Raw genomic sequence first — 24,662 nt, 5'->3', positions numbered from 1 at the left:
GACCACAACTGACCAGAGGAAGGGCAGTGAAATGAACCTAGAATTCGAAAAGACAGCATAAAAAGGGATACGGATGAGTGGACCAAAAAAAAAAAAAGCATTAATTACCAAAGATTGCTGTGTCTATTATATGGTAGAAATAGAGTGAGCTGAGGGAGAAAAGAATAAGGGAGACACTGATGGGTGTTAGGGAAAAATGAAGAAAATTCACCCGTAAGAAAGCACGTTTGCTCTTAACTCAGCAAATCGCTTCATATGGATGAAATCTACACACAGCTCCAGTGACTTTAATGGGCTGAGGAACAATTTACCTGTTGCCTGCACAGATTTATAGCAGGCCAGGGGTTTCATTGCAATGTGCTTGTAGCCATCTCACTGATAACTCCGGGCAGGCTCAGATGGACTGCCAGCTGCCAGCGATGGGAACAGTAGCGCAGTTCACACTGTCAATGCTTTGGCTTTGAAGATGTAAAATGTTTTAAAACAGATAAATATTTTTACTATTATCCCTAATTTGTGTCAGATATGTAAGCTCCACATACAAGTAAAGTGGTGTAAAACTACTGCCAGTTGTGGAAAATCTGAGAGCAACCAAAATTGCGTCTTGTCCTAATACTAAACAAACTTGACAAACAGCTGAGCATACAATGTGCAAAGGATTCAATTCACCAGAGAAATTCCCACTTAAAAAAAACCTCCAGCTGGATCAAGTGTCCAGTGAAAAGGAACTCAACAGCTCAGTACAAAAACCAAGGATAGACATAGCCTTTGAGAGAAATCTGTTACAAAGAGCTCTGATACTCTGCTAGTGAAGAACGCAGCCAAGTGCACAGTTTATCAACTTTTCAAGACTGACTTTACACTGGCAAAGGACAGCTGGCCATGCTTTGAGAGCCAGCTCTCTGGGGCTCTGAAGAATTTTACACGTAACACATTTCTGTGTGCAAAGTGGCTCAAAGTAAGGATTACAGGCATAAGGAAAGTGTATCACTTGTCACCAACATTGTGCAGGAAATTCGGGGAAATAATGTGATGGCCAATTTAGATTTGGAATCTGCATAAAATTCCATTTTGTCCAATGACATATAGTAGGGCAGTTCACTTACGGTACCCCGCGTCCCTTTCATCACCATTTTACCCTTCATTTCTTTGTTATGCAAGATCAACACGGATGGCACGAAGCAAAGAGGAAGGTGAAGCTCTGCTGCAAATACTCCCTGGGTCTGTGCCTGGGTCTCTTCTATGTGGCAACAGCAGCAGAGGGAATTCAGCGCGATTCCAGTTCGTGTCTCTGCCCCCACAGATGATGAGCAAGTGCTACAGAGCTGCCACAATCCCGATTTCACTTCGCTGTTGCTTGAGAAAGCAACGGGAACAACAGGGGCACGGGAGCGGGTTGTTTGCATGCTGACTGAAAAACAGTTTTCATCTGTCTACAGGATTATCTTGCTTACTGGCGTGCTAATTATTTTATTTATTTTTTTTAAGACAGGCTTACACTCTGACACAAACTTCTCACACCTATAGCAAAAAATGTGAAAACGTTTGTAACTTTCCTTTATTTATCCCTCTGATCTATAAACTGCACAGAGGTCAGACACAACGCCAAAAGAACCATGCTTTGGCCACTTCCTCTGGTTTCTCTATTTACTCCTCCATGCCTCCCCCTTACCTTTTTATTTCAGTCACGATCTGCACACTCGTACAGCTTTTCTATTTACTGAAGGCCGCTGATAAGCATTTAAATGCCTTAAAAGCACCGGTGGCTCGGTTAGTTAAGGGTCTGTAAAAGCCTAAGTTACGGGTGCAAAGCCAAGCATTCTCAAGCGATTAGTTCAAAACTGCCCTTCGCCGGCGCCCGGCTGTAGGAGGCACGGCTCCTCCCCCCCGGCAGCCCCGCCTACCCCCGGGCCAGCACCGGCCTCCCGTCACCCGGCGGCGGCCCCACTATGGCGGCGCAGCCGCCGCCTCACAGGCCGCCTCACGGCCCGAGGGGAGAGGGAGGGAAGAGCCGCCTTCCTATTGGCCGCTCCTCTTCCCACCCTTCTCTCCTATTGGAGCAGAGTGACTGGTAGGCGGGGATACCTGCCGAGCGACAGCCACTGCGGCGAATCGGAGGGCACGCTCTTCTCCCTCGGCCAGCGTTGGGGAGGGAGTGCGCCGGAGCCAATGGGAGCGGAGAGGAGCCGGGTCTGTGCTGGGCGCAGGTAAACAGCGGCGGCTCGGGCCGGGTCACGGGCGGGCCGGGATCGGGCAAGGGCTCGGTTACCGGCGGGCCGGGGCGGGCTCTGGCTGTCCTCCTGACGGAGAGGGACGGGGCCTGGCCGGCGGCCGGCGTTTGCCTGGGGGCTGGGGCTTGCCGCGCTGCCGGAGCCGTGCGAGGCCGCTGCGCTCCACGCCGGTGCCCGGCACAGAGGCTGAGGAGGTCCGGCAGCCTGGGCTCGTTCCGGTGAAAGTTATATATATGTATGTGTGTGTATACATATATTTTTATATATGTGCATATTATGTATGCTTGTATATATAAAACATTTTTTTAATATGTGTGTATGTGTAAAATCGTATACATATATATGGGTGTCTGTATTTCTCCTGGGCGGCGGCGTTCCTGCCTGCAGCCCAGGATTTCATTTGGAAGCGCTGACGGAAATTCAAAGGAAACCAGATTTTTCAAGCATTAGAAAGGGCAGCTGGGAAAAACGCCTGCATGGGTGCAAGGTCTCCTGCTGGCCTCCTGCGGAGTCTCTGCCTCACAGGGCTTTTTTTGTCTCTTTTGTCATTTTTTAAAAGTTCCTGCTGTCTGTCTCTCTTTGCCAGCCGTGTGGACGTGGCCGGGCCGGCCATCACTTCTAGGGCCAGGACAGCCCCGGTGCGTGCGCTGTGCCTGCCCGGCGCTTGGGCAGGAAACAGGAACCTGTCCCCAATGTCCTTGCATGTCCCCGCTGTGTCACCCCCAGCACCCGCTGGCCCAGGTGTCCCAGCAGTGTCGGGGTCGACACGAGTAGCTGCTCCTGCCTGTGAAGTTTGACCCAAGCTTTGAGGTTTTTAGCGGCGTAAGTAATTCTGCAGGGCTGTGGTGCCTTTATTTTGTGATGAGAAGTTGGCTGTTAGTGTATTTGGGCTTAATGCTGGCGAGATAGTCCTTGTGACCCCCTTGGGGAGGGTCTGATTTCAGCTCTGCCAGCAAAATAACCCCCTGGGGCTGTGCAGTGCCTTTCTTGTGGGGCAAGGGAAAGTAGTGCAAGTTCAGCTATGTTGTGTGCCCTAAAAAAGGAGAAAGAGGGCTACAAATCCCTACAACTTCCCATAGTATCTCATGTTTTGTTATTTTTGCATTCTGGGGCTGAAAGCAAACGGCATCTGCGAGTTCTCTTTTGAGCACTGAGATGGTGTGTCCCAACTTCCCTGTCTTTTTAGCAGCATGCATGTTTTGGCTTTATTGGCAAGAACCTGGAAGTCTTTCCTCCTAATTTTGTTCCCTACCACTTAGGATTTCTTCAAAGTTTTTTTTTCCTCTTCTTCGTATTTACCAGCAGCAGTGATTACTACAGCTGGAACTTAGGAGATCAGGCTGTCAGCATCAGCCTAAAGCTTTCCCTTCATCTAAATATAGCAAAGGAAAACTAATTCTCTTCATCTAACTGCCGTCAAAGACAACAATATGTCTGAGCAGGAATTTTAACTCTCAAGTGGATTATTAAGTATTTTGCCAGCCTATAGCAGCTGTTCTGTGCTGTATGTTGTGCTGATATTATTTGTGATGGGTGAAGTGCAAAGCAATTTATTTAGGTTTGTTTGCAGCACGGTGATCTTGCTGGATGAGTTAAAAGGCAAACCAAGGCTAGATCCTAATGTTACTGTGAATTGCCCCAGTTTCATCAAAATCCATAAAGCTGGTTTATTGCAGTTGAGGAAAGAGGTCCCTTGCACAAAGGACATCTGGAAGGAGAGAAATGGTGACTCCTGCTCTCCAGCAGGTTTCACAAGACTGCTATAAAGCAGAAGTCGTATTCCCACCTCAGCTGCTCCGTTATAAGAAGTACTTACTACTGACCTAGTTTTTTGTCCCCTTTCATTTCTGCCATGCAGTTTTGAGAGTTTGGTCTTTTGGCTCTTAAACATCGTATGATTTTTGAATGGGACCTGATGGTTTGAATCCACCCACGGAGGAAAACCTTGCCTGATACCCTGCAACCTACTGGCTCAGTTTGATGATGGTCTGGCATGTGTTGTTCATCTCCTTTGTTTACTGTATCTGCTCTGTACTGTACTGTACCATGCTCTGTAGCTTTCTGTGAATATAGATACAGCTTGCACTTCCACCCTGCCCCAAAAGCTCCTCCTCCCGCTGTAGCCAGGAAGGAAGCGTGCTTGTCTCATTCCTCCATGCTTTCCTTTCCCAAACTGTCCTTCCCCCTTTTCAGCCCAGCCTAGGAAAACAGTATGCACCAATATATTTCGTGTCATGCAGATGAGTAGGAAAGAAGGTTCCTGTGCTTTCCATTACGGGGTACCCAGTGTCCTTGGGAGGTAAAAATCATCTCTGCGAGGCCTCTTCCCTTAGTTTAACTGGTGAAACGATAATCAGAAAACAGTGTGGCTTTATAACAACCCTTTCTTGGATGCCTGGTGCTCTGTGGCTCCCCGTTTGGCAAGCAGGCCCCCAGGGCAGAAGCTTTCTCTTCTTTCGCTCTGCTCAGCCCAAAGGGTGCTGTCGTGCTGGGTAGGTGTGTGTGAGAGTTACCAGGCTTGTCCTTCCTCCCCTGAAGGACAGACTTCGTAAACCAAAGCTCTCTCTGGCAGTCAGCACAGCCTTAGTGCCAGTTCAAAGTGCAGTTCTGACGAATAAATAGTGGCATTAGACAAAATCCCTGCTGGGTTTGTGGTGGGGCAGAGGGGGAGGGCCAGTGTTCCTGCCTCTGCAAACTGTACATCAAAGACCCCAGCTTGGCTAACAGCCATGCTGCCATAGGTGTTGCAGACCAGAGGTGAGGGTGGGCTGGTTGTCTGGGAGTGAGCAGAGGGCTTGCCACCGTAAGGCTCAACCCTACTGGAAGGGAGATGCCCCACGGCTCCCTTTTCCTCCTGTGGGCACTGGGGCTGCTCGCCCCGGGGAGCTGGTCCTGCTGGAACCTGGTTCTGTGAAAGCAAAGGAAAACAAGTGCCTCTTGTCTTTTCAGAAGAGCTAGACAGCTGATGAGCACCTGGTCTTGCCACCAGCAAGACTAAGGGTGGTGGGACAACCCCTTTGTCAGGACCGCGTATTTAGGTGAGTTTAAGGCAGCTGTGAGTACAGCATTTGAGGATTTGCTGAGGGCTGGCTGTCACAAGAGCTCCTGTAAAATCACAGATACATTGGGGTCTGTTTGTGTCAGCCCTCCCTGAAACCAAAGCCTTGTAAATAAGGGACAGTAAAGCTGTGTTCAGGTCTGAGTCTGCCTGCTGACCGCAAGTATTGTTGCATCTTTGCATTTATCCATGTCCTTGTTGAGGGAGAATAACAGAAAACGTCCATCTTAAAAGCAGCTGTATTACAACATAAGATTCTTTTTCCATGTAATCTTGGAGGTTAGTAATTGGTACTGTGTTTTTGCTATTGTTTTAACTCCTCCTAGGGCACAACTAGGGTGTTAAAAGTAGGCTAATTGGCTGTCCCTTCTAAATCCTCTGTGGAATTGCTCTGTTCATGTAGCAAAAATTGCATTGCAGTTTCTTCAATACTGGGAGAAAAAGTTCTTTAATATTTTCATTGGGTTGTTAAAACCTAATATTAGTCCCAAACTATCAGAGAGCAGATCTTTATTTCTTCACTGAGATCTTTATTTCTGCCCATGGGCAGAAGGTTTTGAGAGTTATTTAAATTCTGTGGGTCACAGATCCCATGGCATGCATAACTTAACCTGTTCACAGATCCAGAAGTATGTCATGATTGAATGACTTAATGTACCTGGCTTCTTTGTAGAAGGCCTAAATCCTATAACTGAACCAGAATCTAGGCTCTCACCTCTAAATTATGAGGCCCCACATATTCAGTCAGAAGAGCCTGTTAAACACCCGGAACAGAGATTTTGGGCTCTGTGAGGAATAAGCACAAAAATGCAGGTGTTAGGCACCTCACTCGGTAAGAACACAGTATTACTGGCCTGGCTCGAGGGATACCCCTTTGTTTCCTGTAACTGTACCACTTCTATCACTAAGAAAGGAACAAAATTATATGAAAAGGCATGAAGAGAAGGCAGGGGATGAGCAGATGTCTGAAAAATGATTCACTTGGGCAGACTGAGTTGACATTCTGAAATTTCTTGAAGGTGCCAGATGTGTTAAGGAGGTTGTGAAAGAAAGGGGAATCTCCCACTCCTCCCTCTTTTCTTCCTCCAAAGTGAATTTCAGTTTCTTTAGTGAAAAGCAAGAATATCTCACAGATCTTCAAAGTATCCACTCTGACCTCTCAAGCTGGCATATAGACAGCATAGTGTATTGGTTGAACGGCGAATGTGTGATTCAGATTTAAGTGACTGTGTCCAAGTCACATGGCTTCTTCAGCTTCCTCTTCTGAGTTGGAAACACACAGGCTTTTTGTCGCAAGATACTTGGGTAGAATACTGCAGGGGAGGAGGTGTTCTTGTAGATACTACGGCTTTACAATGCATTAGAGGTCTGGTTTTGCTTAGGGACAGATGGCTGAGAATCAGAAGGTGACTGAATTATCCTTATTTACTTTGGTTACTTTGTTAAGCTGACTTGGTAAAGGCTAAAAGGAATTTTCCTACCACCTGCCTTTAGACCTTTCTGAAATACTGGCTTTAAGGCTTTTTTGCAGTATCCAAGGCAGTACACCTTTTCTCTCTGGTGTCTTGAAAGAAGAGCCGTTCCCTTCCTCTCTGCACTGTGCCACTGCTTTGCTTGTTTTTCTGCACAGCAATAGGTGGAAAGATGCCAAACACTTCTAGCCCCTGCTCTTATACTCCAAGTTGTTGCCCGTCCAAGTGGTTTTGCTTTTAATCACAAGGCAACATAAGGTGTGTGGGGGGGAAAGGTGGCTCACCTAAGGAGACAGGTTTTTTTCCTTTCTACACAAACCTCTCCTTGTCCATGGGCAAAGAGGAGAACTGCGTATGAAATCCATCTGGTTAATAAACAGTCATAACAGGGAAGACAGCATGTAACTCCTGGTTAGTGACTTATGTAAAGCTGAGGCTCTGGGTTACTAAGAAACTTCTGCTACCTGCCGATGCTTGCGGAAGTGTTGTGTAGGAGCTGAGCTCTCTTTGCTTTCTAGCAGGCAGCCAGCGTTTGAAGTGAAGCTTTGTTTGGCCCATGCAAAACAACCACTGAGCACTGAGAAACCTCCTTTGTGAAAGTCAGGGTGTACTAATGGGAGAGGGGAAGTAGAGGCAGCAACTGTGAAAGCTGTGGCAAAGAAAAAGTATTATATTGCTTCAGGGCTGCGTTTAGCCGCTCTCTCTTACCGCAAAAGTCACTGTGACTTTAACTGAACGGATTGTCATGTGGGGTGATAACAGGCTAAATCAGCTGTTAGGAGGAGATGGAGTAACATAGTGTGCTGCAGCCTCCCTGCTGAAATTGTGTCTCCTCTTCAGACTTCCAGTTGTTCGCACTGCAGCGTTCACTGTTTCTGCTTGTCCCCTCAGCCTTGAGTAGTGCTTAGCTGCGCTCCTCCTGAGTGCTCCCTGGGAAAGCGACGATGATCACATTCATGAATAACTCGGACAGCGAGGAAGAGCCCTGCAATGAGAGAACATCTCTGATGTCTGCGGAGAGCCCTCCAGTACCCTCCTACCAGGATGGCCTGCAAACCGCAGAAGCAGGGGAAGCGCAGGCACATAGGGTAGGTATGCGTCCTTCCCGGGGAGCGAAGAAATGGGGTATGACGATAGATGTAGTCCTGCTACCCCTCCATCCCTCTTAAGACTGGCTTCTAGGACTGGCTTTGGCCAGTTTCTCTGCTGTCACTCTCTCAGCCAGTAGCAGCAGTGCCCGTTCCTATTTCCTCCGCTGTGACTTTCCCCGCCTTTTTATCCCCACATATACGCCTCCCTTTTGCTTCCTTTCGGTAAAGATACAGGCTTTTATCAGGACGTGATGCACATATGACTCTTGCAGGATATCCTTTTCAGCCTTCTTGTTTTGCCAGAAACCCTTTGCTGCTCTGGTCAAATGCAGCAAGTCCTGCTGCCAGCAAAGCAGTGGGAAAAAGCAAGCACAGCATTGCTGTAGGAGGAGGAACCGATCAGGCTATGCCACCTCAGATGACATTTCTTCTTTCAGTTCTGTGTACCTTGCCCTTCATGCGCATGGGTCCATCTATATATTTGGACTTGAAGAGGCCCTTAGGTATTCATGGTTTTGCTTAAAAAACTCCATTGCAGCCTGTTTGTAATGGAATTTCTAATTGTATTGTTCAATTGGTACCTTCCTATTGTAGTTGAAATATGATGGAATGAAGCTTTGAACACAAAGAAAATAAGGTCTTACATATTTGCTAATGTTTCTTTTCAGAAGAGGCGAACAGGTAGCAGCCGTAGCCCTAACAATATTGCCGATGGGGATATGTCTGACTCGGGTGTTCCAGTGAGAGAAAGCGCCTTGGAAAATGAAGAGGAGGAACTGACTCTGAAATATGGAGCAAAGCATGTAATCATGCTTTTTGTGCCTGTCACCCTTTGTATGATTGTTGTCGTCGCCACCATAAAGTCAGTGCGCTTCTATACGGAGAAAAACGGGCAGCTGTAAGTGGGGTCTTCAAAACAGCCTCTGAGTACATGGGATCCCTAGCTTTACACATACGTCCCACGCACGTGTGTCTGTGTACACAGAGTGCTTCCTTGGCAGGTTGGGAGAACCTTTATACAGCTAAAGGTAGCTCTGTAAACATACAGAGATCTTACTAATGTATGCTACATTCATCTGTGGAAATCTTTCCATACCTGCGTTATACTGATTCGTTAGCACTGTCATTAGGGCACCTTAAGCGAAGCCTGTGAGCAGCGTAATAATGAAGTTGCTTCACACAGCAGGATAAAAGGCCCAGGCTGAGCTCCTAGTCTGTTCACTCACTGGCTGGCAGCAATGAGGGAATGGCATGTTCATTTGGATGAGTGTCTCATTTCCTGACAACATTTCTGGTTCCTAAAGACTCATGGTGTGGATACATATTTCCATCCAGCTCTTGCTGACTGTGCTTGAGAGCCCTCCTGGGACTTTAACTGTGCTTCACGCGGTGGGTGGAGAAACGGGGGCTGTGGTCCTTTGAACTGAACCAAAGGAAACAAAATGGTGTGGGGGGGTGTGGGGTGATGAGAAGGGATAAAAGAGTCTTGGAAAGAAAAGGTCCCCCCCCTTTCAGGATGGCACGTGGGATGTATCCTTACAGTTATCATGGAGACGGTCTAGAATATGCAATAAAAATTTGTGGCTTGGAGAGAAGTTACTAAACTTAAATGAAGTAATTTGTACTCTAGGTCTCTTTGCTTAGAGCTGTGCCAGCCACACCTTCTCTGTAGGAATGTGCTTTTGATAGAGACCCCTAATCTTTAGCTGATAATTAACTGGAGCCCAAGCCCTTCAGAAGCTACATCTCATGTTTGCTGTGCTTGGCAGTCATACCTCCCTTTCTTTCCCACACACAGAGAGGTCTGGTTTTATCTTGGGGCAGTTAGTTAGAAGAGAATATATGTACTTTATATGGCTTTTGCTTTATACTGCAGGATCTACACCCCTTTCAGTGAGGATACCCCTTCTGTGGGCCAGCGTCTCTTGAACTCAGTGTTGAACACCATCATAATGATCAGCGTCATCGTTGTAATGACCGTGTTCCTAGTTCTGCTCTATAAATATCGCTGCTACAAGGTAAAGCATTCATGCCAGAGCGTTTTCCAGCTATATGCCGTGAATCTGAGTTCAAGTGGGGCTTGCGTGTCAGTGAGAAGTACAGGCACTGGCTAGTCCACATCTTAGTCGTAGCAAGAATCATATTGTACAGAAGCCTTTGTCAGCGGTGGTAGAGCTGTGCCCCTGAATATACTTTGCTTTTATTTTGTCACTAATGGTAGGCTCTTAAAAATGAGGCCTGATACTTTGTGTTAGTCAGGTCTGAGTCTTCTCCATCTGATCGTAAAGTTTTGCAGTTTGTACTTACGGACTAACTTGTACCATTTACTGTGAATGCCTTCTTTTAACACGTTTCAGACAAGCTTTGCAGGAACTGCTTGGTATTCTTCCTGCCTGCGGAAGCTCTGGTGGAAGGGGACAGGGCTTGGGGGGAAAGACACATTCAGATTTTGTGGAGTTGTCATATGTGGTACCAGCCCAGCACTTGAGCACTGGCCATTGCTGCTTTTTAAACTTGGCCCTGAGATGGATTTATTGTGCAGCCTTGGGCAAACCCCTCCTTCTCCCCACTGAGCAGAGAAAATGTGCTTACCTGTCTAAGCTAGGAGCCAGTATGGATACCTATGGAAACGGGTGGGAAAGAGACTTAAAAAAAAAAACCCAAACAAAACAACAAACACACAAAATAAACCACCACGGGATAGAATATAAAATGAAAGAGTTTGGGAGAACTGGGAGCAACTGGCTGTCCTTCCTCCCTCATCAGCAGTGGGGAAGGCAGGGCCTTCAGAAACTGGAGGAGGGGTGCTGAAGGAGGCTGTTGGACAATAGGAAGCTCTGTCAGTATACTGCATGCAGCACCGCGACCTGTGTGAAGGGTAACAGCCCATTCAGTCACTGTCTCTTCTTGCCTTTGATAGTTCATCCATGGCTGGCTGATCCTGTCCTCTTTGATGCTGCTCTTCCTCTTTACCTACATATATCTCGGGTAAGTGGGAATGGTGCAGGTACCCCGTCGGTTCAGGACTTCTTCACCTCCTTGCACAAAATCCCTAACTTGAACAAGGGAAGGAATGTTTAAAAATTGTTAGAATGAGATAGCTTGCTTTTTTTTAAGAAAAATGGAAAATGAAGTCTTTACTAGGCAGTGCCTGATTTTTTTCAGTGCCTACTCTACAAAAATCACTGGGAAATGATACTGTGAGCATGAAATGAACAAGCTGAACCTTCTGGTACAGAGGCCCTAGATTATAAATCAAGAAGCAAGTGGAAAGGAACTTATGTACTGAGTTAGTTCTCTGATTTGTTTTGTCTCTTTCTCAGATGACATTGTTTCAAGCTCATTCCTTTAGCTCCCAGCTCAGGTAGAACCAAGCTTTTAACTTGTTAGTGGCACTTTTTGAAACTTTTCATCTCTAACTGTGAGCATCATGCATCTGGTGGGATGACTCTTACATGACTTCTTTGTTCCAGATGGTCATGTAGCTGCAGGCCTATGTTCAGTTAAGACTTGAAATCCTGCCTGCGCAAACCCTTGGAATTACTGTTGACCTCAGGACTAAGGCACTGTGGCGCTTGTCTGCGCACACAGCACGTCTGTCTCCCGCAGGAGGAACAGAGAGCTAAGAGCAGCAATTGGCTGTGAGGCAGGTTCCCCTTTCGTGACGAGAGCTGCTTCTGTCCTGCTTCCTCCTGGTGCAGTAGGAGGCTTGTTTAACTACAGCTAGTAGGATGCTTTGTGCGTCAGTGGCTTTGATTGCTCAGCTAAATTTTCTTGTTGTATTCCAGTGAAGTATTGAAGACATACAACGTGGCCATGGATTACCCCACTCTGTTCTTAGTCATCTGGAATTTTGGAGCTGTTGGAATGATTTGCATACACTGGAAAGGTCCCTTGCAGCTGCAGCAAGCATATCTCATTATGATCAGTGCTCTAATGGCACTGGTTTTCATTAAATATCTACCTGAGTGGTCAGCATGGGTGATTCTAGGTGCAATCTCCATCTATGGTAAGTGAGTTGTGACTCTCAAGGTGTGGCTCATGGAGAGGTTACTCTGAGGCAATCTCAGGACTGTGTGTATCATTCAAAAGCCAATTTTATGGTGCTGACAGCTTTAGAAAAAGACAGATGGGTAATTAAGTTGACTCCCTGGCATGTCTTTTGCTAACTGGTTCATGTAGGTACTGTACTCCTACCATGTCTTTCAGAGTGGAACACCAAGTCAGGGAAGTACTGAACCACATGTAACTGCATGGTAGGGGTGGCTGGATTTTTATCAGTAGCAACCTGACAGTCTTGCGCATTTTGCTTACGGTTATCAAGAGATCATGGATTTTGGTATGAGTGAAAAGTTTCAAGAGAACCTGCAGAACAAGAGGTAGCTGGGAGGTAACATTCAGATTGGTGACGAGCTCTGACAGGGGAGAGAGGGTAGGTGAAGAGGAACTGGACCAAAGGCCTTCATTCATGCCAAACACAGTCAGTGTACCTAGCAAAGGATTGTGGAATGTGAACAAAGTATCCCCAGTCCTCCTCTAATTAAATTTAACACCTCGACATAATGCTGTCGTCTACTTTGAAAGAAATAATGTGGTAGTCTCAAGAGGCTTTTTATAGGATAAGCACAATGAAAACTCTTATTATTACATTAAGGTGCGGGGATGGTGTTTTAAGTGAACAACATCTTCAGGGACTAGAACAGATAGTTATGCAAAGTGGCAGAAACTGCCATTCAGGAAGTCATCCAGTCAATACTGATAGATGTAATTTTAAGGAGAGAATAGTTTTTTAAAGATAAAGAATATAAAATGTGCACAATAGTCTGAGATGAGATTGTCTGGCCCTTTTCTCTTTGCAGATCTGATGGCTGTTCTCTGTCCCAAGGGGCCACTGAGAATGTTGGTAGAAACCGCACAGGAGAGAAATGAGCCCATTTTTCCTGCATTAATATATTCCTGTGAGTAAGATTAGAATGTTAATGTTTTTAGCCAGATTAATCTCGCAACCTGTTTCTGTGTCAAACCAGAGCGCTATTTCAGTTACTTCCTTGCCCTAAAACTGGTGTGCATTTATGTTCTGGAACAGACCATTTGTAGAAGGCCTTGTTTATCAGTTACGATGGTGCTAACTCTAATTAGCCAAAGGGAGACCATGTTTGCCTTGTGAAGCTGAAATGTTCCAAGGTAGACTTATCTTTTCATGACTACAGTGTAGAATGTGCCCCTTTGTTCTGCATACAAAAACCAGTGTTAGATGGGTAGTAGTGTTTGCAAAGTTCATCATTAGATGATGGAAAAAAAAAAAGCATCATTAGATGATGCTCACTCAGTACACTGACTCCTTGTGCATATGCTTTATAGACACACTTTAAAGGTGTGATGAGGTTTCATTCTTCCTGTAGCCTGCTCTTGCTCTGTGCACTGTACAGATGGCAATACTTAAAATGTATTTGCTTTATTGTTCGTTGTGCAGCTGCTTGCTTTGTAAAGGGCTGTATTCAAGTGTTGTGCTGCAAACAAAATCAGTCGTCTCTTCTCTGGCTTTCTTGGGCTGCTTAACTATGATGGTGTCTGGTGCCCTTATCCACAAAGGTATATATGTGCTTAAGATTAAGAGAGTTGGAAGGCGGGTGACTTCACACTCACGGGACCTGGACTCGAGTGCTTCCTGGACCTCAGTGACTTTTTCATTACATTGCTTCTAAGATGAATGGGTATTTCCAAATGTTGCATGCTGAATTGAGGATGCCTCCAACCTGATTGATCTTTCTGGTGTTTTTTTTTTTTTTTCCAAGCATTTAATGTTATATGAATGGTTTTATATGTTCCAAGCAGAGCTTCTGTTGGCTTCAGCTGACCTCCCTTTTACTGGAGATTCTGTTACACTGACTTGAGACAATCTAGATGAAGTCTCTTACGTGTTTTGGTTAACAAATTAGTTTCTCTAAAGGGGAATGCAATTCAACAAATAAATACTGAACAAAAAGTTCTTGGGCAGAACGTTGGTGTCTCCGTTTCAAGACCACATTCTGTGGCTCCCTCTAGATGCAAAAACATCACCTTTGCTGAGCTTGTAGTGGAAAAGCAGGCACTGTGTTTGCCTTGGCTTATTTTTTGTAGTTTAGCTTCTATAAAAACAGGAAGACTGATGCATGCTCAAATAAACAGCTGATTTGAGTTCTCTTCCACTGATTTCAGAATGGTTTGTATTCCTTTTTAATTTAGGGATCCATCTCAAGAGTAAATCCCCAAACATCTTTCAGTTTTTCCTGGAACCAAAACAGAAACAGCCAATATTTTGTCAGGAAAGAACCAAAACAAACAGGCAGAGAGAAAACTGGCACTCTGACAACTCCTGCTTATTCCTTGCTTGTGTGCTTTACCTTTAGCAGAACATGAGGAGTAAGCAGTGTATCTTAACCTCTGGTTACCTTCTGTGCTACCATCATTTCCTGGGCAATTGTTTTCTTTGAAGAGAAGAGTCATAAGCCAGGAAAAAAACAAAGGAGATGAGGACCCCTAGTTCTGGATTTTTGCTTTCTTCAGCTTACAGAGAAGACTATACTGACTCTTAGTTATTTGTGCTCTGGGACTTTCTTAAAAACTGAATGGATGCACTGCCTTAATTTTCTTCCACCTTGTCTTCCAAGTGCCTAGGGAAACCAACTTAGAGTGACTGTTTTAAAAACATTTTGCAGGGGCAAGGGCTTGTATTTTTAGGGACAGCTAAATATTTAGTTCCTCTGAGCTGTAGTGACTGATGTTTTATGGAGCTGATTAGTTTCTCTCTTTTTTTCTAGCTGCTATGATGTGGACAGTTGGAATGGCCAAGCCAGACACAGCAGCAAGAGGAGCAAGTCAGCAGACGTGGGATGCAGGTTTGCTTGCATGTCACTCTTCTATACAGAGCACTGTCCCATGGAAATAGCGTGTATGTTTGAGGCTGCAAGAAAATGTAAGCCTCTGAATCCTGATGGATGCCTTTTTATTCAGCGTTGTTACGTTAGTTACAGAACTTGGTGATGTACTGAAACCTGCTCTTAGGACTGGCAGCAAAGATGACCAGACAATGTAGGAAGCTCCAGTATTCAGGCTGCCTTTATTTAAAAAACAAACAAACCAACCAACCAAGCAAACAAAAGTGTTGTCCAACGTGCATCTTCAGAAGTACTGAAGACAAAGCTGAAAGTGGGCTAGTGGGGGGCTACATTTTTACTAGCTGGGGATGGTAAATTACAACATAGGCTCATAAATACATTGCCGATGAGCTGGTGAACTTAAGTGCGTTGCAGTGTATTGCGTTCAGGCCACTGCCAGAGAACAGACATGCTTTTAGCTAGCTGTAAGTGCAATATGGCTTACCCTGCCAAAGAAAATTAACATCTTTACATTTACCCTTGGGTAAAGGCTTATGTTTGGGCAGTTACCCAACAGTAGCCGATGTGTTACGAGTTTACGTTCTAACTGGTCCTGTGGTAATTTTTGTGCCTTTGCTTTTATCTTCTTGAAATGCACGTGAAACTGCAGTTCTGAAGGTGATTGAATGAAATCTGACTTGTGGTGTTGGGAGGATTTCCCATCTGGTCCTGTTGCACTTCAGAGATGACAGTACCTGTTTATGTTAAAGCAATAAATGCATGCTAAGGCTTGATAATCGAACATGCTGCTTATTTCAGGATAAAGCATCTGACATACTAACAAACTGCAGGGACACAATCCTGCTTTGAAACTGGGCACAAAGCAGGAGCAAACTACATGCTGAGGCATACAGAATGCCACTGTGGGAGCTTTGTGTTCCCCAGATCCCAGTCTCCTTGCATCTGCAGCGGCAGCATCCCGTTAGACTGACGGGGACTAGAAAGTTTGTATAAGCGCTTCTGAAAAACAGGAACTGTCAGATAAAGTACTGTATCACACACTGGCTGCTTCCAAAAGCACTACCAAGGGCTCTGTTAGATGTGTTTAAAAGTACAAAAAAAACCCCCTAAATCTGTGAACAACAAAACGTGTCCACTTACTACATGTGAGCACCCAGCCCCAATGTCAATGTGATTCAGGGCAGAACTTTTCTCATAAATGGCAGTCCTCTTAGTCATCCACTTTTGTCATACTACCAGTTAAGGAATACCTGAGCACCTCCACCACAAAGATATAACAATGTAGAAGTGCGTATTAAGTTTACTTGGTTTTACTTGTCATTCTAGCCTGTGCAGAGCAATGCTTAATTCTGCGTATGTACTCGGTTGTTAAAGCCATTGAACTACTGGGTGGCTGCCACAGAAGCTGTGAACACGTACGCTTCTGACTGTTTCAAATAATAACGCATGTGTTTTTCTTAAAGCCACTAAATGTCCCTGCTTGAACTAGTCCTGATGAAAGAAAGAAAGAAAGAAACAAAGAGCGTACCCATTCCAGAGAAGCTTCATAGAAGTGTGGATTTCATGCATTAAAACAAGTTATAAACATAGCTACCTCTTGTGTTTCTTTTTTTTGGTCTGTTCTTCTTGGCCTATTTTTGTGGAACCAAGCTGAGGATGGGGGAGAGAACCACAGGAGCCCTTTGCATGGAGACTCTCAGATGCCTGAGACAAGGAGTCCTGGTCCAACCCGCCCCATCACTTCTTTCGAGGAGCTTGAGGAGGAGGAAAGTAAGGGAAGCTTCATACCTCATTTTCAGTGTAGTCAGTCGGTGCCTGATGTTTTTACTCATTGTGGTTAACACCCTGTTACCCCGTTTGGCCTAACTGCAGTTAACTTGAAGAGCTGTGACTTGTTAAGCAACAAAGATCTGAGTCTAACTCTGTATTACTACTTACTGCTGCAGTATCTGTTCTGGGATTGTGGTTCCAGTGACATCTCTTGGCTATGCAGACAATTTAAGCAGGAACCTTCACCTGCTCCCCAGGGGACAAGAATTTGTTCAGGAGGAAGCAAAACAAGAAAAGCAGAAGTAACACTTGTTTTCGTTTTCCACTTCTCTCAGGGGGTGTGAAGCTGGGCCTCGGAGACTTCATATTTTACAGTGTGCTTGTTGGGAAAGCAGCTGCCACAGCTAGTGGAGACTGGAATACGACACTGGCCTGCTTTGTAGCCATTCTCATAGTAAGTGAGCAAACTTTTAAAAGCTCTGTTAAAGCCTCTTTAGCACAGCGGTGTTGCCAGAAGTACTAGCAGCTGAGCAGTGCTAAATCTCTGCAGGTAACAAGCTGGGTGTTTAGGAGAAACCACCAGTGGATTTCCCAGCCCAGTGCTGCCTATAAAGACAGGCTTTAAACAGCCGCTGGGAGAAGCTGAATGATACAGGCTGAGAGGAAGGATTCCTCAGAGCAGAGCCAAGTGTGGAGATGGTGGGGGTGAAACAGCCACAGGGAAAACAGTTAGAGATGAACTGTTAGTGTCTTTGCTTCAGTGTTAAAGACTGGGGACTTCTGTGAGCCACAAAAGTCAATATTATGAACTCCATGTCGATAGCCAGTGTAGTTGAAAAGGTTAACTTCCTTTTGCTAAGGAGAATGGCTAAATAAGAGGATGAAGACCTATTTTGTTCTTACGTTCACGCTGGAAAAAAGAGGAAGGAAGGAGACTTAAAAATCCATGGAAATTATCATTAAAAGCAGATGACAATCATATTGTGACTGCTAAAGACTTGGTCCTGCCAGGTCTAATGACCACACACTTTTGAGCTTTCACCTAGGTAGAAAATAATTACTAGGAACTTGCTGTTTCTACCAGCATCCTCGCGGAAACTAACCAGAAGGGCAACAGCAGGAGTTCTAGAAGGTAGAAGAAAATGAATTATTATGTCCTTCTTAGGCCTCCATTTCCCCACTTAGATCCCAAGGATAGTGAAAGACGGTGACTTTCACTCGTAAAGATCATGGATCAAAAAGCATGAGAACTAACAAATAAGGTGTATTGAGTGTAGCTTTTCTACCTCCCAGGTCAGAGAAACCCACAGTATCACCTAGCTCCATATCCTGGGATCCAGCACAGGGCCCCTTTGCTGGGGGGAATGCCCTCTCTGGGCTGTCTGTGAGGTCAAATGCCCCATTCTCTTTGTTTTGTGGTGTTGTGAAATTTTTTGGAGCCTAGTGTCTCTGAAGTTCTGCCATCGTGGAAGAAGGAAGAAGGGCTCAAATGAGAGAAGGAATCCATGCCTAAATGAACTTAGCCATATTGTCTACTCAAAATGTACAAAAGCTTTCGCGCATGCTCAAAAAAGCAGATCTTGGCCTACTATCCAGATAAAACCAGAATTAACCTATCATAGTAAGCAATACAGTCAAAAGAACAGCAGCGGATATTTTGTTTTGGGGTTTCTTTGTTCTTTTTTTTACCCCAAGAGACCTTGAAAACTGGGAAGGTGTTAGAAGTACATGCCGCTGTGTATTAGTCCTCCAGTGAAACTCCGTGTCTGTGCAGTTCACTGGGATTTAAGTGGTTTTATCTGCTGGATTGGTATTTTTGTGCATAATGGCGTAGAACAAAATGCAAAATAATCTGTAAATAAATTAGCCTCTTGGGGTCAGCTGTATGTCAGCACTAGCTGTTTATACCACTTTCTCAGCAAAGAGCTGTGCTCAAGATTGCTGAAGAAAATACCTGGCCAGCTTGTGTGAAAGCTGAAGGTGTGGGCAAACGTACCTCATGCCACTGGTAGCTCAGGCAGGCTTCAATTGTGGCACAGTATATATAGCTTAGTATTTGTACATTAGTTTGATGACAGATACATTTCCGGGCTTCTCACTATATCTCCTTTTTTATTCTCTTCTCTCTGGCAGGGTTTATGCTTAACTCTTTTATTACTGGCTGTTTTTAAGAAAGCACTGCCTGCTCTTCCCATCTCCATCACCTTTGGCTTGGTCTTCTACTTCTCAACAGACAACCTTGTGCGACCATTCATGGACACCCTGGCCTCCCATCAGCTGTATATTTAGAAGAAGTGGGAATTAGAGGATTCTTTTTAAAGCTTTGCTGTGAAGTATGGTACACTGTTTGGAATAAGTCATGAAGTTTTACACTTAGTGCCATATATTTGTAAGGAAAACACTAACTCTGTGACATGATGTGTACTAAAAATCTAATAGTTACATGTTGAACTGAGATTTTTTACAGGACACACGGACCCCAGTGAAAAGCCTGGCTCACTGCTGATGTCAGAGCATTACTTTTATGTTAGTTGATGTGCACACTGGCTGTTGTGAGCACAGAAACCTGTATGTAGCATAGGACACCAGAGAGGTGAAGGGTCTGATCTGTACTTCCAGAAGACAAAGTGTTCGAGCCCTGGAATTGCAGTCAAGTTTAACTGCACTCTAGAGTTGCTAATGCTTCACACTTTTGAAGTGTTGTGCAAACATGAGGTGCTGGTAAGTCGTACCTGTAATCAGAAAAGCATAGCAGGCAGCATGCACGGAACAGAGCAGTGTGTTACACCTGCTGGGGAGCATTAGAGAAGCGAGGCTGGACTTCATCAGCTGGCCTCTGTGCACACAACTTCTGTTGAAATTGCCCCAAAGGCCCATTTATTTTGACCTTTGTGAGACATAGTGAGCCACGATGGATCTAGACAGGATGTCAGTGGTGGGACGTTTAAACATCAAGTGCTTGGTTCTGAGCACATCTGCCATTGCAGCTAACAGCTGAAGGCAGGGCTTCCCTTTCCAGCGCATCAGATCCTCAGTGTGGGAAAATATACTTTTTCCTGTCTCCTCCCAGCATTTTGTCTTTTTTGGAAATATTTTTCTGGGTCCATACTACAATTTCAAATTACCGTATGCTGGAAATTACTACACAACTCCAGTAAATCAGTTGACCTGTAACTTGTGTGTATTTCTGGTCTCATTTCTGTGCATTGTTGTAACCACTCCAAAGGAGGATTTACATTCCCTTTATGAAGAGGTCCTCTTACACTGATTAAGGCTTGGTTTACCTAGTTTTTGGTACTGTTTAAAGATTATTTTTTTTAATTACAAATTTTATAATGGCTATTTAATGTCAAAGGGGCTCTTTTGGAAATACCCTGTCATAGTTTGTATCAAAATAAGGTGGTGCAAACTTTAACCTGCTGTTACATTGCTCTACATAATGCATCATTAATACTAGGAATACTTACATAGCCTCAATTGAGTTCATTTAAAAAAGAAACAACAAAAAAACCACAGTGCTTTTTTGCCTGTAAAAAATACAGGTCTGACTGAATCCTACTGGTTTTTCCACTTTTAAAAATCATTTTATTTCTACTCTGAGTCAATTTTTTAGAAATAGCCAAGTTCTGTGATTTTTTTTTCTTTTCATTTTACTTGAGTGTCTATTACGCAAACAAGCTCTGTTTTCTTTGACAGCTGATCAATGTCAGTGTTTCAAAATGTAACGTTATGCAAGGTTTTGTGAATAATGCAATGTCATTGAGAGATGCAGAATTTCATCTCTGAAAATACTTTTTAGATAAGACTTTGAATTACGCGTTTTTAAGGTAGTGCTTTTCCAATAGACTTGTTCAACCTAATCTACTTTGATATTTAACAAGGACATCACATAGGTGATTCAAACAAATTTTTTAAAAGCACATAAAGGCTTTTATGAGTTGTGTGTGTCTCAGTTTGGACGAGTTGGTAATTCTTGCTCTTTCTTTAGTTTTCTGTCCTCATTTCTTATGTTTTCAGTGTTTGGACTTAACAGCTGCAGACAGAGTTAATTATCACTGAAAGGTATTTCCTTTAGAAACATAAATCATTAGAGCTCTTGATTTTTAAGGTTTACGTGAAAGTTGGTTTGTCTATTTGTTGGTTTGTTTTGTTTGTGGGTTTGGGTTTGGTTTTTGTTGTTGTTAACTAAACCAGTTATGGGGCCAAATCAGAATACAATCACTTACAAACATTATTTTACTTTTTGCATTGCATGGTGTAGAGAGGATGTGAAATACTCTTATCTACTAAAAGAAAAATCCTGCTTGGCTTAACAGGGTTGTAGCATATTGTTAGAAACAATTCATTTCTATGAAAGCAGAGTTGATATTTGAAGGAAACTGGAGCGGTACCTTCAAATATTGAAGGATCATTACTGTAACTGGTGGTTTTCTGCAGATTTGTGCTTGCCAAAGATTGGCCTTCCACTGAGCAATTTTGCATAACTTATAAAAATTGTAATTTAAAACTGAGCAGCAGATTATGTCAGTGCAACAAAATTTATTGTCCTGGTGAATGACAGTATATTGTGTGGAGTGGTTTTAATTGTGTAAAAGTTCATATGTATTTACTACAAATATATATATACACTGTGTGTGTTTATGTGTGTATATACACACATACAAGTTTTAAAACTATATTGAGTGATTTCTCATCTCATTGGACATTCTCACCTGTGCATGAAGTGAAGTTTTGTTTGTGATGTTGACATTGTGCAGCATGGCCTAAGGTGTGAAAATGGAGACGGCAGGATTTACTCTACTTCCTAGTTGGCTACTGCATGAGATACTGACTCAGTGACCTGGCAACTTGAATGAGCAAAGCATTTGTCTGTCTACGATGTTCATCCACTGTTTTCAACTTGCTGCACGCTCTGCTGAACTGCAGCCTCTTTCACCCTAAAGAAATCCTAATACTTCCACTGATGAGCATCCCCGAATAAGCACAGCTGTCAGGTAGGATGGGGCGACACCTGGCTTGATGCAGGTGTCACTCAACAGCCTGAAGTCCTATAGGAGGTACCATGGGCTGGCATTTTCTGACATGATCTCTGTCACACCCACTCCTCCTCTCTACTCTAAAATGAGTATCTCATTGCATCTAGTCTCAAATGTGTCTCTAACACGTAAGACTGAAGCTAAGTCAACGGCAAATCCAAGCTTTTCACTGGGGGGAGATATGCAGCCTCCTTGCAGTATTTAGTGCCTTCGTTAGAAGCATGTGCAAGTCAACTGCTTCGTCATTGTCACCTTCTGGCCACACAGTTGCTGCTTGTGCTTATTGCTGTTTCTCCTCTTGGCGCTTCATTGTTGCTTTTGGTTTCAATTGCTTCAGGGTTGTTTTGTTTGAAGTGTCAACTGTGCGTCAAAGACTGGAGATGCATTCTGCCCGCAGAGAGTGCACAAGAAGCAGCACAGTCATAAAAAACATACAAGAAACAGGACACTCCTTGCAGAACCATGCAGTGCTTCCACAGCAGCTCTCATCGGATACTCAAGATCTCGTTCATAAAACCTAACTTCAGGTTCTTAAGGGAAGACCCTCAGAAGGGAGTCAGTCTGTGCTAGAAATGTCGTCTCCTGGCTCACAGAGAGAAAAGAACACATTTGCAATATCAGGGTGTCTCAGTAAGAGCTTTATAAACACTGCTGAAGCTGGGCCAACATGGTATAGTAGATACAGCAAGGTCACAGCACAGGTCTGCCACAGTCAGGAAAAGGAGCAGTGGTCTGCTCTCCCATACCTTCTTTGCACCAGTTGCTAGTGAAGTTTCCTCCATGGGGCAATCGGATGAAGTAAGATGGACTATCTCTCTGAGAAAATGGCACTTGCTGGCAGGACTCCAGCAAAGAATAGCTCGAGGCCTGCTGTCCTTGCAAAATAAGGTATTTGGAGGTCTCCCTGCTACTCCCAAACCAGTAAATTTCTCTGCTTTGTTCTTGTCTTCCTAGGTACTGCCAGTTAATCACACAGTGTGCTTGCCTTCCTCTTCCTTGTAACTCAAATTGCATTTTGGTTTAAATTGAATATATAGTTACTTTTCTTTATTGTTTCCCTCAGTCCCTGGTTCTTCCTGTTTCTGCATTAGAGATGCTCCTTAGTAGCCACGGGAGGGCAGTAAGTCTATATGGAGAAGTACCAGCCATTTTAAAGTACTCTGTTGTGTGCCCCTTGTTTTTCAGTGAGGCGGAAGGCCCTGGAGTCTCCCTCATGGCAGGGAGAAAGCAGGCACCTCAGACCCCAGCACAGCTGCAGTTTTGGCAGAGCAAGGGAGAGGCTTTGAGTGAGAGTGAGCTCACACTGTACCAAAATCCATTTAAAACCAGCTGGGTTCAAGGTGATGCCACGTTCAGGGCTGCAGCTCTGGATGAGGTGCTGCTGTTAGATTGCACACTCCATTTTGTTTGAGTCACCCCCTATTTTTAATATTATTTTTTTAAAGCATTCAGCCCTAGCTTCAGTCCTACAAACCCCAAGCATAAGTCAGGGGCTGCTCTAGACATGGTTAAATTAGATTTTCTTCTAAGCACCCTCAAGAAGCAAAGGAATAATTAAACTTACTGCTTTGTCATTCCTCCTCTCATTTGCAGTCTTGTGTTCTGTCCCAGCAGGTCTTGCTAATCTGGAGGGGAAAAGAAAAGCATGCTGCTGTCATTCCAGCTCTTGGCACTGGGAAGCCTAGGGTCTGGCCAGATCATGTCTGTGTCCTCAGGAGGACCAGGGACTATCTAGTTTTCTTGAACTCAGTTGTTTTATAAGAAAACAGCCTGGATAAATGTGGTATCTTTCCCAGAGCTTCTCCTATCACACTATTCTAATGCCCCCTAACACACTGTTCATCCCTCATTGAACTTATTTTTGCTTTCCCTGCTCCCAGTAAGGTAAAGTGATATGAGCTGTTCCCAATAGACAAATGGGAAACAGAAAAAGAGTAAGAGAGTAAATGCTGTATTTAAGCTTAGTTACATAAGAAAGATCTGCCCACATCAGATCAGGGCATCAAACATGATCACACAAGTCAGTATCATTTCTTTTACATCTTCCCTTTGCTGCAGTTTTGCTATCACCCATCTTTTCCCACTCTAAATTCAAGACATTTGCCCTGAGCGCTCAAGGAATTACATGAATATGAACTGTTATCTTCTCTTCTGTGTGACACATTTGTTTGACAGGTGCCCAAGAGCACAATTTGGGAAGCGTCAGTGCTCAGCACTATTTATGGTTCAGTATTAAAAAGATATAAATAAGTACAGACTTTGAAGTGGAACTAGCTAAACTCCTTGATATAGAAACCTGAGACAGGTACAGGGCCAAGTAGATGGAATGGAAGTTTTCCAAAACTGGGAACTGTTTGAGTCCTATCAAATGCAGCCTGAAGTAAGTGACAGCCCCCAAGGCCAACTCAGGATTAGGTCTGTGCAGAAATAAATAGTGTGAAGCCTGGCATTCCTGAAATTCCTTGCAGGGCCTGAAGAATCAGAAGGGGGCAGAGCAGGAAGAGCATTAGGCCTATTTTCTTCTGTATCATTGGTTTCTATGATTTGAGGGAGACCTTGCTCACCCCGATATAAAATGTGAGTAACTCCACAGCTAACTTGCATTTAAGCAGCCTAGGAATGATGTAAGAAGTGTGAGAGCAAGTGTGGAAAAATGATCCAACCTTTTAACTTATGCCATCTTCATTCTTTACAAAGCTAAATATAAGCAACTACAATTACTTGGTAGAGCTTTATCTATTTATGAAAGAACCCGAGTCTTCCTTCAAAACTGGTGTATGGCAACCAAGATCTCTGGAGCTGAAGGTAGGATTATTTTTAAAGTTACATATCTACAGCTTTGATGTACTGACAGATAGTAGCAATAAAATGCCAGTAGTGTTAACAGAATTATTCCAACAGGAATAATTCTTGCCCTTTCATCATGCCAGAAAAGACATGCCCATTCTGTAAGCCCCTACCAAATATGGCTTTTGTGATACTCCTGGAAGTTCAAATTTGAGCTATTTTTGTTCTCCAAATATTGTGCTTGCAGAGTGTTATGTGCAGGTTTCAAGAGGCATGGAAACTGTTTAACTTTCTTCTTTAATACGGAAAAAAAAATAATCTGACTTCTGTCCCTATGTG

General features: G+C 44.1%; 2 protein-coding genes across 5 annotated transcripts in view; one reads left to right on the top strand and one right to left on the bottom strand.

Annotated features, from left to right (window-relative positions):
* LOC141740093 (uncharacterized) overlaps positions 1-24,662 on the bottom strand; it is a 57,180-nt gene that overhangs the window by 23,031 nt on the left and 9,487 nt on the right. Inside the window, exon 4 of the mRNA XM_074578314.1 lies at positions 23,101-23,161. Within this exon, the coding sequence (XP_074434415.1) occupies positions 23,101-23,161 (61 nt within the window). The remainder of the gene's footprint in view (positions 1-23,100; positions 23,162-24,662) is intronic.
* On the top strand, positions 1,914-23,121 carry PSEN2 (presenilin 2). 4 transcript variants are annotated; one of them, XR_012586013.1, is made up of 13 exons: positions 2,103-2,207; positions 7,653-7,849; positions 8,521-8,750; positions 9,729-9,870; positions 10,773-10,840; positions 11,641-11,861; positions 12,712-12,810; positions 14,653-14,730; positions 16,381-16,500; positions 16,836-16,954; positions 18,634-18,833; positions 20,518-20,562; positions 21,874-23,121. XR_012586013.1 is itself a non-coding variant. In XM_074578990.1 (11 exons), the coding sequence occupies exons 2-11, from the start codon at positions 7,706-7,708 to the stop codon at positions 18,787-18,789; spliced, it is 1,377 nt and encodes a 458-aa protein (XP_074435091.1). In that variant the 5' UTR covers positions 1,914-2,207; positions 7,653-7,705; the 3' UTR covers positions 18,790-20,734. The 4 variants fall into 4 exon arrangements, 2 of the variants coding, with proteins under 2 accessions (XP_074435091.1, XP_074435092.1); XR_012586012.1 differs by having other exon boundaries at positions 1,914-2,207; positions 18,634-20,562; XM_074578990.1 differs by lacking the exon at positions 21,874-23,121 and having other exon boundaries at positions 1,914-2,207; positions 18,634-20,734.

Source organism: Larus michahellis, chromosome 3 (genome assembly GCF_964199755.1).
Source record: "Larus michahellis chromosome 3, bLarMic1.1, whole genome shotgun sequence".
In the NCBI taxonomy this organism is placed as follows: Eukaryota; Metazoa; Chordata; class Aves; order Charadriiformes; family Laridae; genus Larus; species Larus michahellis.
This window is presented reverse-complemented; position numbering and strand designations above follow the sequence as displayed.

Excerpts from the sequence above, each read along its gene's own strand:
- PSEN2 (XM_074578990.1), top strand. The coding sequence starts at position 7,706 with ATGATCACATTCATGAATAACTCGGACAGCGAGGAAGAGCCCTGCAAT. Across the intron at positions 9,871-10,772 it reads ATAAATATCGCTGCTACAAG|TTCATCCATGGCTGGCTGAT; the intron begins GTAAAGCATTCA and ends TGCCTTTGATAG. Across the intron at positions 16,955-18,633 it reads GCTTTGTAGCCATTCTCATA|GGTTTATGCTTAACTCTTTT; the intron begins GTAAGTGAGCAA and ends TCTCTCTGGCAG.